This window comes from Chelonia mydas, chromosome 4 (genome assembly GCF_015237465.2).
Source record: "Chelonia mydas isolate rCheMyd1 chromosome 4, rCheMyd1.pri.v2, whole genome shotgun sequence".
Classification (NCBI taxonomy): domain Eukaryota; kingdom Metazoa; phylum Chordata; order Testudines; family Cheloniidae; genus Chelonia; species Chelonia mydas.
Window position 1 is genome coordinate 59047787 of NC_057852.1, and position 18609 is coordinate 59066395.

Genomic DNA, 18609 nt, shown 5'->3' on the forward strand with positions numbered 1-18609 from the left:
TGATTCTTTTTTTCTTCCTGGCTTTAGAGAACATCCAGCACAACAGCAGCACAGGGAAAGGAAGAAATCTTTCTGAAGCTTCCCAAACCCTGCTCCAGCCTTTCTTGGGACACAGAGCAAAGAGAGTAACGGCTCTTCCTGGTATTCCCTTGCCTGTGAGGAACAGCGTGCTGGCAGCTGCCCTTTTCCCAGAGTTTCTGAAGGAGCTAGCAGCTCTTGCACAGGAACATTCCATCCTGGGTTACAAAATACGGGGTGATGTTGAGGATTATTATTAGGGTCATTTTTACAGATTTTTTTTTTTCTAATAGAATTAGCAGATTTTTAAATGCAAAGCTGCTTACAAAAGAAAGTTCTACTTTGATACTTCCTGACAATACTTGATCTGGGAAAAAATCTCATTCCATGGTACCTTTATATTGGGCCTTATGACTTCCAACTGTGCAACATACTAATATGATATATTCCTGAGGGGTTCTGTCATTTCGAATATGTACCCCTCTTCCCTTGTGCATATACACAACTTCCTTTACCTCACTGCTCCTCTTTTCAATTCTGGCCGAGAAAATTGGGTTGCCTAGTGGGAGAAATACCTGATATGTAAATATATATGAAAACTGCACAAAATTGGTCAAATAAGCCTTCTGTGTTAAGGACCAAGATTTTTAGGGGGTTGATTGCTTTATTTTTAAAAGGGGAGTCTACAGTGCCACGTCTGAAATCCCCTTTACCAGTGGCTGAGGTTGTGAATCCAAGTGTTCTCATGTGTTATAAATGCATGACTAGCTGAAAGCAGGTGCTGTACCCAACACATACCGTATTGCCTTATGTTGCATACAAATCTGCAGCTATCAGCTGTTGGTCTTCTGAAGTCAAATGAAATGTGTAAGTGGATGCAGAGTGCAGACTGCTTGGAATTTTCCTTGCAGTTTCTCAGCATTCTTTGATAAATATTATATTGCTACCTAAAATCTCAAGCAAGCCTTATTTAGTAAAATTTGCACAAAGTACAAAGCAAAGTGTTTCTATGCAAGCTCTAAAAAATTTGTGTTCTTCTATTGATAAGCTGAAGAAAAGTATTCAGTATCTTTCAGTAGTGTTAAAAGGGCAACTCTGATCTATTTTTGTTAAGTACTGCTTTTTATGAAAAAGGACAGCTTGCCTCTGAAAAGGTGTTCTTAATTTTTTTTTAAAGGTCATTTTGAACACTGGTTATTTATTTTTTAAGTTATGCGCTAGCTTTTCCTAATATTGCACTTTTGGGGTAATGGGGAGGGAGGAGGAATGTTCAGTACTTGGAGAGGAAAAAGTAACAGGGATAATTGAAAACGGTTGCTAGTGATTAACAGCTTAAGAAAATTCTCTTCCGTGAGTAATGAGGTTCATTAGAAGAACCCAAACATGATGAATTGGTGCATCACTGCAGCATTTAGTCTTACTCTTAGTGGCATAATTGTGCTTCCAGTGCTATACATGAATGGGGGGCTCAGTTCATGAAAGCCTTAATGCTTCCCCTTTCTACTACGAGGAAACTAAAACAATCCCAAAGCACTGGAAACAGGAGGTAAGAATGATATTAAAGCAGTTTTTGTTATGCTGCTGGTTGTAATTCCCCAATACTGAAAAGCCCCATTTTATAACTTCCCCAATTTCAAGCATATTATCTTCACTTAAGGAATGTAAATGAAAAGCCTCTAAGAAGAAAGATCAGGTTAAATTTTGTAAAGTACCTAAGTGACTTAGGAGCTGAAGTCCCATTAACTTTCAGTGGTCCTTGGTCACATGGGGGGTATGTCTACACAGTAGTTAAACACCTGCAGCTGGGCTGGGCTCGTGGGGCTTGGGCTGCAGGCTTATAAAGTTGCTGTGTAGAGGTTTGGGCTTCAGCTCTGAGACCATGGTGGGGGGTGGTGGTGGTGGGAGGGTCACAGAGTCCATGCTCCACTCTGAGAGCCCGAATGTCCATACAACAATTTTTAGCCCCACAGCCTGAGCCCCACGAGCCTGAGTCAGCTGGTCCAGGCCAGCCACCATCTTTTATTCCAGTGTAGCGATACCCATAAGTGCTTGGAAAAGTGCACCTATCATCCATAGCAGGGAGAGGTATAGTAGTGCCTGACTGCATTAAGTCTTGTCTGTAGGAGACACTAAAAATCCTAAAGTGGATCTGCACAGATTGCCACATGCAAATACTTCCCTGGACCTGCCATCACTCGTCTGTCTAGGTATTTTAATGTACTCAATTCTGTGGTGTCTGAACACCAGCTTCCCTCCCTCACAGCCCTGGCTGCTGCCTCTCAACCCTTTGTGCTTAGGCCCATGCATCCCTCCAGGTCACTTTCTTCTCTGTTGCTCCTGTTCCGTGCAACTCTTTGCCTGTCAGATGCAATTCCACCAAATCACACTCTAGCCTCCTTGCTGCTGCTCTGCTCACCACCCATTCGATTGCCTTTTGTTTTTTAACTCATTTAATTTAGGAATGGGAGAACTCTTCTACTGATTCCAGTACTGCTGGAGCCAGGGCCAACCACCAGCCTCAGGCCCCTTTCCTTCTCCTAGCAGCTGGTAGGTTCTTCACTCTCACTCACACACCCCTCACCTTAGAACTGTGGTTCATGCCTGTTCTCTTATAAATTAGCTGTGAGGGGAAGAGAGAGATCACTTACCGCAGTGCTCCAGCCTAATCTGGGCTGGGTCAGTGGCTGCTGAACGCTGTAAACACTGATCTAATCTATTCCCATGTCATCAAAGTATAGCCACTGCCTTCTAGCAAGAAGCTGATGTGAGTGCTTTAAAATGGACTAAATACATGTAATAATAAAATAAGCAAACTTCAATGAGTCATAACCAAGTGGGGATTTACTCCCAAAAAACTATCCACATTTTTAAAAACTGTTAATGGGGTGAATTTGTTTGGTAATTCTCCCTTTCCTTGCCTTTAAGTTAAAATCAGACCATTAACTCTTTTTTGTGAACTGTTTAGGAGTGGTTTCATTTTAAATGGTCTTTTTTGTTTTTAAATGTGCTTATTCATTACAATAGTCTGTTCTGAAGACATAAAGGTAGATGGAGACCTTAAAATGTGGACTCTGCAAACTAGATCTGTAAGTTTTGGGGTTTGGACCCAGTAAACTGTAATGGTTCCAGAGGAGTTACTCCAGCCTACCAAATTAGTGAGCTTTAAAAACCCTACAGCGGGCAGAGGAATTCTAACTGACAAGTCATTACACTGTATGTGCATAAGGTATGCTTTAAACAAAGGAAAACCGTCTGTCATCTATCTAAAAGGAGAGACCATATTATGGACTTATAAATTGGCAAGTGATTTGTCAATTTTTGATATATTTGCTATTTCCTTTGTATAAGTCTGGTCGGTTTATACTCAAACTCTAAACTGTCCAAATAAAGATTCAATATACATTATATGACTTCCGGTCTGAGATATCATAGGCAGGGTTTCAGCGAGGGCTGAATTACAGAACCATAACCTCCAGCATCCTGAGAAAAAACGAACTATGATGTTGATTATTCCTGCCTTCAATGTGCAGAGCAAACTACATGTAATTGAGCATGAAAACAGTTGTTTCATTATTAGAGCCTCAAATTAATAATCCTTTCTTGTGGAAGTCCTTCATCCGAAGGCTGTTTAATATGCTGCTGCTTTCAAATGGGAAAGATCTGGAACAAAAATCAAGACCTGATTCTGATCTGTTACACTGGTGGAGATGAGGAAAATCAGACCCAAAGAGGGTTGTTCTTTTTTATTAAAAAGGTTGCCCTTCTTTTAGTACACTTAGAAACATTCCTTCAAAGTATCTGCTGTTCACAATTGCTTTTAGTATTTAATACTTCATCGGGGTTTGTCACATCCTGTGGTGAAAGCAGAATGCATTCACTTAGTGTAGTTATGCCTGTTTGGTGAATACTGTCTAGTTGGATAATCTTTTTGTGTTAACGACAGACAGGTACGATTGATCCATTTAACAAAACTGGTTTTTGTTTTTAAAACTTGGGTAAAAGAGTGGGTAGGTAATAACACACTTATACCTAGATTTCACTAGTTCCAATCTGAGCAATAGCGGCTAAAAGGCTTTGACAGCTCCTTGGTGTATGTGCAGTGAGATAGCTTTCTGTCCACTCCCTACGGACACAACTGGCATGTTCAGCACACACTTCCTGGATCCCAGTAAGGCATGTTCAGCACAGGATGAGGGTTTAAGTTCAAGCTGCCCTTCTACCACTAGAGGTAGGTCTTCCAGTACAAGGCAAGCTAGCATGCCTCTGGATAAACAGAGGACTTCATTCTCCAGTGTTGTCAATTCAGCACCTTTCACAAGCATTTAAAAAAAAAAAAATCTCTAGGATGGGAGAGGAAAAAAAAAAAGCAGTCTTATTTGGTGCAATTAAATGATGTCACGCCTTTTACTGTATTACTTTGAATGGTAGCCAGAGCTACAAAGTCATTACTGCTTACTGTGCAAATCTTCTTTTATACATTGATTATAACATAGTTCCTCTTTGAGGAAGCTTGATTTAATAAGCAATTTACTGTGCTGTACTGACAAAAATTGCTGTGTCATACCTACAGTTTTTATGAATGCTGCTAGGCTTACATTTGTAACATTTAGAGTGCAGCTGCAATTGCAAGTAATGTAGTACTTTTTTACCCATGCTAGTTTTGGCACAATTCAGTGCTGTCCCATTCTAAATTTGATTTAGGTAATTACAAGATGTCCTTGGTTGCACCTTTTGGGCTTTAGCAATAGAAAATGACAATTACCAAAAACCACAGGCTGGCAGTGTGTTACTGACTTCAGTGTGAAATACAGACAGAACTGAAATTTGTATTACTCTTGTTTGTCACAAGCAGAAAAAAGTGGCCCTGTGTCAAGGACCACTATTGAAAAAATATAGAAGGGAGGGTGAAAATTACCCCTTTTTAATGTGTTTTTGGATTTGTTTGCATAAGTAGGTACTCAAGTAATCCGAGATAGGTGCCACCATAAAACCTTAAGATTGCTGTGGTGCATATTTAATTTATAACTTCATTAGCTACAAAAGATCAGATTAATAACTTTCCTGCTTTTCCAAATGTGATCTAGCATAAATATTTTTTGTTTTGTTGTATACTGGTTGAAGACACTTATTTATGAACAGGAATATTACTGGGTCAAGTACATATGCACTTTGAGTTTTTGATCCTCTGGCCTGTAAGGGCTGCTGGGAAGTCATTACTGCTTACTGAGCAAATCTTTATATTCATTGATTATAACAGTTTGTGTGGCAGCTGGATTAAGGCCAAAAACCCTTTATGGAACTTTTGTGCAAAGGCTGCGTTTCTGAACAAAATAATTTTCTTTGCCAAAGTTAAAGTGCCCGGGTATAATTATATACCTGCAAACTTGTGTTTCGGATATATTAGCTTCAAGAAAGCATTTGATATCACTAATATTTTATTGCAATTTGCTTAAAAATAACCAAGTGGATCTAGGCCAAAAAAACAAAAGTACCTGGGTTAAACCTAGGTCTAATCAAACTTTGTCTAAATGCTACCCTGTCAGCTTGGCTAGCACCCACACAGAATGCCATCTCCTCTCTAATGGAAAGATGTGGCCTTTAGAGACTACAAGTCTCAGCATTCAGTGCTCCAGCTTGAGCCAAGAAGCCATGTCGCTGCTGGATACGACTGTTAACAGTGAGAGTGACATTCAGTTTACTAACTCTAGCAATATTTAGTTTTCCTTAAAGCTCCAGCTCAGAGTATTGTGATTAAATTAAAGCAAAGATTCTCACATAGAAGTTTCTAGCCCTCAAATTTAGAGAAGCTTGAACCTTCAGCCTTCCTGTCAACTTTGGTGGCAGAATTTTAGCGAAGTCCTGCTGGGAGCCTGCACCAGCATATTGCTCATTCAAACCTGTTTTCTTTAACATTGCATGCCCCACCTTCCACAAACCTCCCAGAATCAGGCTACTGTCTGCAAGGACCATGATTTGCACCCACAATTTATGGGGATAGAGAGCTGCCTTTAAAAAAACCCAAAATCTGTTGGACACTCGTGCCTGCATTCTGGCCCTGTTCTGCCTGGCTTGTGCTACTCAGGTTTCAAAAAGCAGGTAGAAAAAAAAAAGTCAGCTTTGCTGTTCAGCTGGGAATCCCTAGCAGGTATAGGGCCACTCCTTGCTTCCTAACCACTTCCCCTGCCCCAGGACATCAACAAGAGAAGAGGGAAAGGCTGCTTCAGTAATTCTTAGCTACCAGACTAGGCCCTTCCAAGGGCAACGTGAAGTTATCCTGAGGCTGTTCTAAATTGTACCAGGGCCCAAATCAGCCCTCAACTAGCCCTAGGAGTAGGGAGGCAAAGGTGAATCTAATGCAGCTTGCCTGGACCTGTGGCTTTAATATATATTGCCTCACTTATAACATTAACAATACAATTACATCTTGGGCATTTAAACTGTACAGCTAACCAAATTGTTGCCGGCACCCAGTGCCGAGAGGCTGAACAACAGCTTGAGTTGGTTCGTTACCCGGTGTGCTACACCCAATAATCACAACGGGGTGGAGAAGCAGAAAAGTTTATTTGAAGCTTCAAAAAGGTACAGGGAGATTTGAATCTCAAATCCTGTACCCAGAGCAGGAAGTTACACAGGCTTTTATACATCCTTTTTCCCAGCGTATGTATCTAATAGCAAGCTGCCCTAAGTATCCATATAGCCAGCCAATCCAGTTCCCAGCTAGTTCCCTGTATCATTTGTTAAACTATACATAAAGCTGCTTTATTCAGCATTGTTCTTCCATATCTCCCCTGTGTGGCCTTGCTTAGTTTCAGGCAGTCTGACTCTGCAGCATATTGTTGAAGATCCTTAGCATAACTGCTGTGTGTGCCTCCAGGCTGGGGGGCCATGGACACTTGGGCCTAGTATGCAGAGCTGCTGCGAGTGCCTCCAGGTGGGAGGGGGGGGCCAAGGACACCTGGGCCTAGTGCGAGGGGGCTTCATCGACACTCGTGGTCTTCCATCCCCTCGAGTTACCTAGTGGCCATGCCCCAGTGTCCCCAACAACTCCCCCCTTTGAGAACACTCAACAACCTTGGCTCTGAGTTTTCTCACTTGGGCTACTTATTTCTTTACAATAGGACTTTGCATAAGCACTTTGTGATAGCCCTGAAGAGAATGACTTATTAACTTTTGCAAAAGGGTCCTAACACATGATACTGCACAGCATAATACCAGTAATACAAGCAATACAGGAAAGAGAAGTTTCAATAGCAGGCTAAATAAACCACCAAGCCAAGATGACAAACCCCAGCCTGAAAACAAGGTTTGCAACCAATCGCTCTCGGGGGCAGTATAGGCAACCTGTGCTCCGGCTCGGGCATGGGCCTCAGCCTGTACCACCTTTTCACAGATCTCATAACTGCTATCATTTACATATACACAACATCGGGGCCCGACGAGGGCACAAACCCCTCCTTGGGATGCCAAGAGATAGTCCAAAGCCAGCCTGTTTTGGAGGGAAAACGTCCTGAGCTGCTGTACCTCTTTATTTAATGTTTTTACTGCTGATCCTAAATCACTAACCGAGTCCTCTCACTTTAAGGCCACTTTCTGAAGTACCCTTTGCAGCCTTACAGTATAACGGCCTATGCATGCCATGGCTGGCCCAGAAAACAGTGGCGCTATTCCCAGTACAGAGCACCCTACAAGCTTCTCGGTTGTGAGGGAATTCTTCATATTGCCCTCCAATGCTGTAGTCAGTCGCCGCAGGGTCTTTTCTTGTGACTCAACAGAGGTGTCTCAGGCATTTCTAATCTTTTCTTTGGGCAGTGTGGCAGTTATTGACAGGTGAGGAACTCCATGAGCTATATAACAGCTACCTGTCCAATTGGCTGGCAGCACCTTGTAAGCCTTTCGGCCACATACAAAATAGTGACCCTGTAGGGCCCAGTAAGGACTGTTTCTTAAGGGGATTCCTGGGATATTTAAGGCTGCTTTTCCAAACAGTTCATATGCCCCCAAGGAGGCATCCCATCCTCCTGATTGGGTACAAGTGGGGGCGTTTCTAATTGTGCCGTTCAAATTACATTCGCCATAGGGACCACTACAAACCCACCATTGGCTTGCTACGTTGGAGATATTAACTGGACGGCAAGTTATATTTCCAAACCCCTCTTTTGTGGTAAGATTATTTGTAAGAGTTTCCCTAAAAGGGGAGGAACCATTACACCCACACTGTTGGCCTCCCCTGTTGGTCTTTATCCAATACCCATCAGCCCACTGTGTAATAACACAGGAGCTTTTTCCCACAGGACGCCCATAATGATCAGATTGGTTTCAGGTAAAACATAACACTCCCGGTCCTGATAGGTGGCTTGCTGTAAAGAGGTCTTATTCCAGAATGGCAAGTCCGTTCTTTCCTGCTCTTTGGTTGCGGCTAATTCTGCTAGGGTCAGGGGCAGCATGTCAAGGGGCATTCCCGTTTTGGGGGACAGTGGAGTTGGAGCACATACCCAGCAATCAGTCTGGTTTGTTAAAGTAGCAACATGGTGCGCAAGCAAAACAAAGGAGTTATGATCCCGATATGCACAATTTGGAAATACCAATACAGAGAATAACAATGTTACCCAATTAATTATCACCAGAGTCTTCCCAACCCAGGGCCTCCAGTACCTGGGTGGGCCCTATTTTAGCATTAAGGTGCCCGCTATTTGTGTCTTTTAAACAGTAGCTTTAGCCCGAGATCGTCACTAGATGAGGAGTCAGCAGGTTGGACAGTCCACTGTTCTGCTGACGAGGGGGCAGGTACTGCCTTCAGACGAGAGTGATGGATCCAGTTCTTGTGCCCCTCGATCTTTGCCGCTCTATGGGAGATCAGCAGGACAGTATAGGGTCCTTTCCACTTTTCCTGGAGAGGCTCATCTTTCCAGGTACGAACAAGCACAGAGTCACCGGGCTGTAAGGAGTGGATGGGAGTGTCCAAGGGGAGAGGCTGGGAATCCTTGGTATACCTGTGAAGAGACAAGAGAACAGCAGACAGGGAACACATATACTGTGACAAATTACCCAGCTCCCATTCCCCTGACAGAACCGGGGTGCCATTCATAGGCCATGCCCTTCCAAACATAATTTCAAAGGGACTGAGCCCTAATCTACCCTTTGGAAGAACGCAGATACGGAGTAGGACGAGGGGCAAAGCATCAGGCCATCACAGTGAGGCTTCTTGGCACACTTTTGAGAGATGCCGTTTAAGGGTCTGATTGATACGCTCCACTACACCACTGGCTTGCGGTCTCCAGGGCGTATGGAGTTTCCAGGGGATCTGTAAGGCAAGTGAGATGCTTTGAATGATTTTGACGTGAAGTGTGTCCCGTTGTCAGATTCCATCCGCAGGGGGAGTCCAAAGCGAGGAATGATCTCCTTAACAAACTTGAGGGCCACTGTTCTGGCAGTGCAGTTACGGCATGGGAAGGCTTTTGGCCATCCGCTGAACCGATCCACTATAACAAGGAGATATTTGAACTCTTGGGTCCGGGGAAACTCAGTAAAGTCTATTTGCCACACTTGTCCAGGGCCCGGAGTGGGTTCTAGGGCAGCTGGTGGCACAGGATGTCCCGGTCGGGGGTTATTCTTTTGGCAGACTAAGCAGTCCGCTTGTACCTGGGCAGCCAGGGGTTGGAGTCGGGAAAATACTTTATCACTTCCGATTAGTTGGATAAGTGCTTCCCTGCCAGCATGAGTGGTTTGATGTAGTTTCTACAGCACTGGCCGGATTAGGCCCTTTGGTAAGAGGACCTTCCCTTCTGGGGAATGGAGCCATCCCTCCTTTTCCCAGAGACCGAGTTTGTCAGTTAGCTGTCTCTCCTCCCCTCAGAGTACTGAGGGGTTGGAAGCTCCCCTACTGATGGGGTAAGGGCATGCATATGGGCGTTCTCAGTCTGAGGGGATGGCAGGGTGGCAGCATGCTTAGCCTCTCTATCTGCCCGGGCGTTACCTCTGGCCACATCTTGATCCTCCCTTTGATGGGCTTTACAGTGTACCACCGCCGCTTCTGAGGGAAATTGTATGGCTTCTAGGAGCTGGAGGATTTGGGGCCCGTACTTGACTGGGGAGCCTTGGGCTGTCAGCATTCCCCTTTGCTTCCATAGGCCAGCATGAGCATGCAGCACACTAAAAGCATACTTTGAATCAGTAAAAATGTTGACCCGCTTTCCTTTTGACAGTTCAAGTGCACGGGTCAGGGCTATTAGTTTGGCAAGCTGGGCAGAGGTCCCAGCAGACAAACCTTCAGCTTCCACAGTGTCATGGAGGGTCACAACAGCATGACCCGCCCTCCTTTGTCCATCTATTACAGTACTGCTACCATCAGTGTACCACTCATAATCTGCATTTGGGAGGGGTATATCCTTTAAATCCGGATGGCTGGAGTACTGGACATCTATGATCTCTAAACAGTCATGTTTCTGTTCCTCTGTTTCTGGCAAGAGAGTGGCTGGGTTAAGGGAGGGGCAAGGCTGTAGGGTGACTTCAGAGTTCTCTAACAGCTTAGCCTGGTACCGAGCAATCCAAGCCTGAGTGAGCCAAAGCCCTCCCTTTGCATCCAATAAGGCTCGGACCATATGGAGAGTATAGATTTGCATAACCCCTCCCAATGTTAGCTTCTCTGCTTCCTCAAGCACTAGGGCGGTAGCTGCGACCGCCTGTAAACATGCCGGCCAACCCTTTGCAACCTGATCCAATTGCTTAGAAAAATAAGCCACAGGACGTCTCCATGCTCCTAACAGCTGTGTAAGCATTCCTAGGGCCACCCCCCTTCGTTCATGTACATACAACTGAAACGGCTTAGAGAGTTCCAGCAGGCCCAGAGCCGGAGCTTCCATCAGTTTTCTTTTCAGGATTTTAAATGCCCTGTCAGCCTCTGGGGTCCAATAGAAGGGGTCATGATCTGCTCCTTTTACACAGTCGTACAGGGGTTTAGCCCACAGTCCAAACTCTGGGATCCAGATCCTGCAAAAGCCTGCCATACCCAGAAATGCCCTGAGCCGCTTACGATTACTTGGAGTAGGAACTTGACAGATAGCTTCCTTTCCTTTTTTTCGCTTGAACGCTGACGCTCCCCTTGCCTTAGCTGTAACCTGATTCCTTTACCTCAGACAACAGAGTTCTTAGGAGGATATTACAGTCGTCTCAATCCGGCTTGTGACTACTGAGGCACCCCTCAAAGACTGATATAAACCTGCTTGGGTTCGTTAAGAATTCCCCAGCCTGTGTTTTAAAAGCTGCTAAGTCTATTGGATTGAATGGCACCTGGGTGTAAACTTGCATAGTGGTAGCCTGACGTCCGTCTGCCCCTGGGCAAGCCACAACAGTCTCGGTAAGCAAAGGATAGAGTCCCACCGAGGGGGCAATCTCTGTAACCCGAGGCATCCTACCCTTATAAGGTGGGGGTGTGGGGGCCGAAGGGGACACTGGCTCTGCCATTACAGTGGGGGGGGGAGGGGTCTGGGGACTAACATTAGCTGCTACCGAACCAGTCAGGAGTCAGATTACAGTGCTGTAAAATATCTGGTCGAGTACATAAAGTCAGAAACAAATGCGCATACATATGTTCATTCCATTTCCTTGTTCTCTGACAGAACAGGAGTAACTGAAGGATCGTGTTGTAATTAATTGACCCTCCTGGTGGCCACCACTCCTGGTCCTCTAGTTGATATTGAGGCCAGTCAACTGTACAGAATCATTTTAATTGGCTCTTAGTCATCGGATCCGCACCAAATACCTTCCAGTTTGCTAGAATGCACTCTAGGGGCGTACACCGTGCCCTAACCCCCAAGCTCTGTCCCTGTCCCATACCTACAGGGTAACTCTGGGCGTCCCCAGGTTCCAACAGAGCATACAATCCGGATTTCAGAACGTTCCTACCTTATCCAAGGGACCAGTTCTTCACCGTCGTCCACCACAACTGCTTCTCCACTATATGAGTGTGTTGCACCGTTGTGCCCTCCGGGGTCGATCAAATCGCGTCTCCTCCGAGGCCCCCGATGAACTCACCGGTGCACGCTGGGCGTCGGTTTTTGCTGCAATCCTCGACCTCCAGGAGGGGTCCGGGCAAGGCTAAATTGCAGCCTCCGCCCACCCAGGGACGCCAAAAGCTGTTGCCAGCACCCAGTGCCGAGAGGCTGAACAACAGCTTGAGTTGGTTCGCTACCTGGTGTGCTACACCCAATAATCACAACGGGGTGGAGAAGCAGAAAAGTTTATTTGAAGCTTCAAAAAGGTACAGGGAGATTTGAATCTCAGATCCTGTACCCAGAGCAGGAAGTTACACAGGCTTTTATACATCCTTTTTCCCAGCATACTTATCAAATAGCAAGTGCCCTAAGTATCCATATAGCCAGCCAATCCAGTTCCCAGCTAGTTCCCTGGTTCTCTGTATCATTTGTTAAACTATACATAAAGCTGCTTTATTCAGCATTGTTCTTCCATATCTCCCCTGTGTGGCCTTGCTTAGTTTCAGGCAGTCTGACTCTGCAGCATATTGTTGCAGATCCTCAGCATAACTGCTGTGAGTGCCTCCAGGCGGGGGGGCCAAGGACACTTGGGCCTAGTACGCAGAGCTGCTGCGAGTGCCTCCAGGCGGGAGGGGGGGGCCAAGGACACCTGGGCCTAGTGCAAGGGGGCTTCATCGACACTCCTGGTCTTCCATCCCGTCGAGTTACCTAGTGGCCATGCCCCAGTGTCCCCAACAAGATCAATGCTATATTTGAAAAAATAAATTGGGACCTCCTTGCTGCTGTAACTTGGTTTTCTCTCACCCTTAGATAGAGCAGAATGTTATGAACTTCCAGTCTGAATCATATGAAAATAGCAGTGCAAGGGAGATACAGAGAAGGGCAAAAGTTTTGATGTGCTGCTCTGTCTCCGTCTCCTTTCTTGAGCACCCTGAGATTATAGCTTTAAACAAAAAATGAAGTAGGATACTCGTTCAAGAGCGAGAAACCACTTTACACATACAGCAAACACCCAAGGCCATAAATCTATGAGAGGCTGCTGCTGCAGTTAGTGACTGTGAAAGTCTGTATATTACAAAGGGCTGCTCAGCCCAGAAATAAGAACATTACACTAGAATGATATCACAGCAACTGCTTAATGTAATTTGAACCCTTTCCCAGGACATTAACATTCACAAGCAGAATGCCTAAACTGTAATGAAAGTTTCCAACATATACCTCTATAGCATGGATCAAATTAAACTCTGCTGTGAAACTTTGCAGCCAGGGCTGATAGCTAAAGGTTGTCTTTCCTCATTACTACACACTGCCAGAAAAAATATTTTGTCAGTTTCTCCCTCCAACTCCCAAATGCAGGATAACTGCTGCTACACATGTATAATCAATGCCCCCTGCCAAAAGCTTTTACACTCTATCTGGTAGGCACCCACATGTTTAACTACCTCTCTGTCCATTTGGATGAGATTGTAATGACTGTGTATGGTATCAACTTTTATACATTGGCGAAATTTCTCTCTATAAGCTGAAGGGCCAAAGGAAATTCTCTCACACAGGCTGGGTATTAAATTAATACTGAAGATCTGAATGAAACTGTATGTAACTCACCCTGCCTAACAACTGGAGCACATAGGGCATCTAAGCAGCAGCTCAGTGAGGGCTGCAGTAGCAAACTGACACCTGAGTGAAGGGCAGAACTTGAGCCTTAATTCTAGGAAGCCCTAGCTTTTGTTCAAGCCTTGTGACAGCCTCCCTCTCCACCAAGCCTTTTGACATCGATCACTCAGACAGTCTCTGCACCGTCTCACCCCACAACACCCATCTTGTGTTTCGTATTTGTCCGATAGTCGATTAACTCCTTCAGGCTGGATCCTTAAGTCTTAAAATGTTCTGTAAAGTGCTGTGCACACATATGATGCTATACAAGTCAGTCTTACTAAGTGGTATGTGGCATGGCAGAGTTGTCATTCTCTGTAGGGAACAAACTTTGAGAGTTTAGACTTTGCCCTGAGCTTTTTGGTAGGGAGCAGGAGAATCATTCTGGCCGTGTTTAACTGGATGTTTTATGTTTTGCTCAGAGGGACACAAAGGCTGGAATATAGTTAGGATAACATGTTTGGAGCCATGTTAGCCAGTCGTGTCAGAGCTTAAGCTGCCCTCCATCCCGGCTAACACTGCTTTAGACATGATAGCCAGCACCTTAATGAGCATGCAAAGGACTTCATACACATTAAGATCTGATTCAAAAAGCTTACCCTTTTTGATTGTCCATCAAGAAACATCCTTAATAGTTTTTGTTCCTATGCAAAATGTTGGTTTAAAAATTCAGCAAGTGATGAGTCCATAACATGTTTGAAGATTTTTAACCTGTGTCCTTCTGTCTTTTTCTAATACAAGGGAAGAGTTTGTTATAATTATCCACTTTAGTTTAGGTGCTGCCTTCCTTGTTCTCCATTGTACGTGTGGCAGGCAGCGTTGAAAGTAGGTTGAGATTTATAGTAATTGCTATTTTAAACGTAAAGATCTAATGCTGTATATTCATAGAACGTGTCCATGAATTATTACAGGCTATTTTCTACCCTATTACTAAATTGCCTAGAACAAAATGGCTTTGAAAACAGGTAACCATTAAAGATATTTACCAACAGTAGTCATGCTATGGTATCTAAGATCCTTCTATTTTAAGTATAGTGCAGTTACTACACTCTCTCAGGTAAGGGGGTAAGTGTAACACACATCCCACTCCAAAGCTGCCCAACAAAAAGCATTAATAATACAAGAGGACAAAACCTTCTGGAAAAGGTAGGGTTTGTTTGTTTGTTGGAAAGGTAAAGAATAGGCTTAAAACACATGGACCAATAAAATTCAAGCTTTATGCAGATGCTCCGTCCATAATTCAGTCTTGTGCCTTTTGTTTCCTCCCACAGTGGCAGGAGTTAAGGACAGAGCATTAATCTAACAAATTCAAAGTTCAGTGTATATTGTGGTTTGTGTCATAACCATTTATTATCTGAATAGGTTTTGTAAAATTGATTTAAACTTAGCACTCTGAACAAAATCATCATGGAACAAAACAGGTGCCAGTAAATAAAAGATAAAATGGTGCTTTTGCTCAGATGTGACAAAATGATAGTAAAGCCTTTGTTTGAATGTCAGTTTAAATGCACAATTTTTTAAAAGGTCAAGGTCTCTGTCATTGCAAAATTCAGAGTAAATCTTATCCTTTTCAGACAAAACAAGGCAACCTAACGTTAATGCTTTTTGTCAGCTGCACAACCTTTTAACTAACTTATTTTTATGTGAACAATAGGCACACGTTTTATTCAATAAATATATTTGAAAACTCCTGCATTTTGCCTCTTTTCTGCTTAAACTGTGAGCTCGTTTGTTCAGATGTTTCCCTGTCAAGAAAGAGAGTAGCACTGCTAATCAAAGAATGAAGTACCAGTGAGGAGGGCTGAACTAGCAATTCCATAACTTGAAGAGGATAGCTAGATTCCACAAGAGAGGCCTGGGCTACATCCTTTCTGAATTAAGGCCAGATTTGTAAAAGTGTGTAGGAGCCCAAATTTCATTTTCAAAAAGGATTTAGGCATCTGAGTCAAAATCCCAAAACAGTCAACGGGATTTAGGCTACTAAGTGCCTAAATCAGTTAGGCATTGCAAAGCTGAGCACGGCAGCATGTAAATAGCTTTAAAAACCTGGGCCTAAGAGCTTAGTATGGTCTGTGCATGCATTCCAATGGCAAAACATTTTACCCTTCAGAAGTATCTTTGAGCTTGAGGATAATTGTGGTTTTTAGAAGGGATCAAAAGAGGCTTCTGAACTCCAGCAACCACAGTTCATAGCTCGATCAAGTATTTATTATAGATGTAAGATTATAGATGTGCATATAGCACAGGCTCTTGAAGTAGCAGGATTTTTCCATAATGCAGAGGACTGCCTGAGCTTCAGCTGCCTTAGCTGGCTTTTAGGGGCCTGTTTAGCCACTGGGGTTGGGTGGGGTGGGGGGTAGGATTGGGTTTAGGATCGATCATCCCCTGAAGGAAGGAAAGGCAGCTGGGCAGTCTCTTCTCCTTTCCCTCCCTCTGGCAGAGGCAAGGGAGGAGTGACAGCACTGAGGAACTGCTTCCCCCTCCTGACAGGTGGGGGGAGTGGCCGAGCTGCCACTGAGTGTTTGGCAGAGCGAGTAGGTGGCGTGACCTATGCACATCATTACATTTCACACTCTAAGATGCGTGACTTTCTATTCCTTCAGAAAAGCATTGCTACCTGGCAATATTTAATCACAACATACATCTGATGCCAGTTCTAGAGTATTCAGCCAAACAGTAACGTAGTGAATCACTTACCTTTCTCATGTGTGCAAAACCAGCTCCAGGAAAAGTGAACAGCTCTCAATACTAATGTCTGCTATTCTTTTGCATGGAATGCCTTTTCTTTTGTCCTGACAGAGGGTGAAGCATTCAAGGAAGATTGTATAACAAGAAACTACCTGAATAACCACCAAAAGGGAATAACAATTCTGTTCCATGCTAAGACTACACAGTATCTTTTTCTAGCTCAGGCTGGAATTGAACTGTACAGAGTCCAGGGAATTGTCCAGTCGTTCCCTCTGTAGGGACCTGTGCAAGTTGCTCTGAAAGTTACTGTGACAGCCTCTTCTCTAATATTTGTTTCACCAGCACAGGGTCTGCTCGCCCTCTTGTTGTTCTTTGAACCAGTCCAATCAGTTTATTCAGAACTTTTCGGTTTCCCTTCTTTATCTCCATAACCTTGAAAACAAGAGTACAAAAGTATTTATCATGAATAAGGGAAGACGTTCTGTTTTCCCTCTAAACAGATGCACATTTTCTAACCTTAGCACCAGCTTAATATAGGCCTTAAAGTTAGTTTTTGGCCTCGATTCTGCAAAGGCTGGGTGTGGCTGGAGCCCCATTGGATGAGCACGTCACTGCAGAATCAGGGCCTTAGTCCTAATAGAATTACTGGTTTCATGATAATTTTTTGTCCCAAGACATCCCGTGCAGTGCTGTCTGAAAGCGTGAATGTAAGACTTGCCTCTTTTACTTTTCCTAATCGGGTGACATGCAAAAAGTAAGATAGCAACTAATAAACAGATTTTAAAGTGTTCAATTTCAACTGATTAGTAATAAATTTACTAGAGTTCAGAATTATTCTAAAATTCTACTATGACAGTGTCCTTTTAAAGTGGAGACACTTGTATTTCATTAACCCTGACCTGGCATTTTTCTCAAGAGCAGAAACTTTAGAACTAACCCTTTAAAAACTTTTATATCAGATATAATAACCTGGAGGAGTCTCTTGCAACAAAGCATTAAATGTTTTTTAACTACGTGTATTCATCATAAAAATACTACCAGTGAGACAGACAGATTCTATTTTTAGACCCATTGACTGACCCCAAAATGCCTGTACTTTGGCCTGCACAATTACTGTGCACTGGCCACTTGCATGGCCAGTCAGGTAGCCATTGACCCATTTGTGCATGCAAATACCCAATTTGAAAAGAGAAAAGTTTAAGCTGGAAATGATGGCTAAAAAACCCTAACCGTTTAACAAGGAGGTATGAAATTCACCATCACTTTGTCTTAAATCAAAATAGGAGGTCTTCCTAAAAGATACGTTCTAGTTCAATCATGAGTTATTGAGCTCTACCATGTTTACTTATGTAGCAGGGAAAAATAATTATCTGCATTGGGGGAAGTATTGGGTGAAATTCTATAGCCTAAACTATGCATGTTGTCAAACTAGATAGCAGTCCCCACTGGCCTTAAACTTTACTAATACATGAACTACCAGCTGCACCAATTGCATGCACAATTGCAAATACATCCACCTGAACTTTAGCCCATCTTAAATCTTGTCTATAATGTCCCAGCATAGATAGGGCACATTGCAAGCAGATAAAGGTAGCAATTACTTAAATTGCTCAGTATTTGAGTGTTAGTTTCCCTTTTTAAAAAATAAACTACTATTAAAAAGCAAGGCATTTTCTCTTGCAATAGCCCAACTGCCTGTTCTGTAAGATAAGATCTCATGGGAATTTAAAGCACAGACCTACAAGCTTTAAAAGCTTCTTTACTAAAAGGATCACCTGAAAGCAGCTGGAAAATAAGGCTGCTTTATCACAGCTGGCTTTCCTAAAACACTGGAAGCTGAGGGAGGAATTAAATTTGTACAAAATCATTTTTATTATTGAAACAGGAATCTGGTTATGGACCCTCAGCTTTTGTGTTGTTGAACAGTTCTAGCTCTCTGCTCTTATGATTCAGTACCAGTATGAAAATACAGAAGCACTTTTATCAGCCACTGCAAATGAGTCAATATAAGGGAGGTCATGCAGATCTACTGCAAGTTCATTTTCTTTATCGAAAGCTGTTAGTGTCCCCCAGTGAGACTTTGGCGTGGGTGGTATTGTTCTCAAAAGATGTTAGCTTTTTTTTCCAACTGCAAATGTAGCTAGACAATGTTTATACTTAAAATAAGCCATTCATTCCTGCTTTTACATTTTGCACTCACGAGAATACAAAAGCACCTTTTTTATAAAGCTAATGTTGGACGTGGTCAAGGTTACCCCTC

At 43.5% G+C, this 18609-nt stretch overlaps 2 protein-coding genes across 10 annotated transcripts in view; one reads left to right on the forward strand and one right to left on the reverse strand.

The window, feature by feature from the left end:
* FHIP1A (FHF complex subunit HOOK interacting protein 1A) overlaps nucleotides 1-4817 on the forward strand; it is a 134507-nt gene extending 129690 nt beyond the window's left edge. For all 7 annotated transcript variants that reach the window (XM_043545808.1, XM_043545809.1, XM_043545810.1 and 4 more), the window contains one exon: nucleotides 28-4817. In XM_043545808.1, coding sequence (XP_043401743.1) covers nucleotides 28-278 — 251 coding nt within the window. In that variant the 3' untranslated portion in view covers nucleotides 279-4817. The remainder of the gene's footprint in view (nucleotides 1-27) is intronic.
* An 11541-nt stretch (nucleotides 4818-16358) lies between these two features.
* The window catches only part of GATB (glutamyl-tRNA amidotransferase subunit B), a 63442-nt gene continuing 61191 nt past the window's right edge, over nucleotides 16359-18609 (reverse strand). For all 3 annotated transcript variants that reach the window (XM_007071252.4, XM_037897391.2, XM_037897392.2), the window contains one exon: nucleotides 16359-16781. In XM_007071252.4, coding sequence (XP_007071314.2) covers nucleotides 16653-16781 — 129 coding nt within the window. In that variant the 3' untranslated portion in view covers nucleotides 16359-16652. The remainder of the gene's footprint in view (nucleotides 16782-18609) is intronic.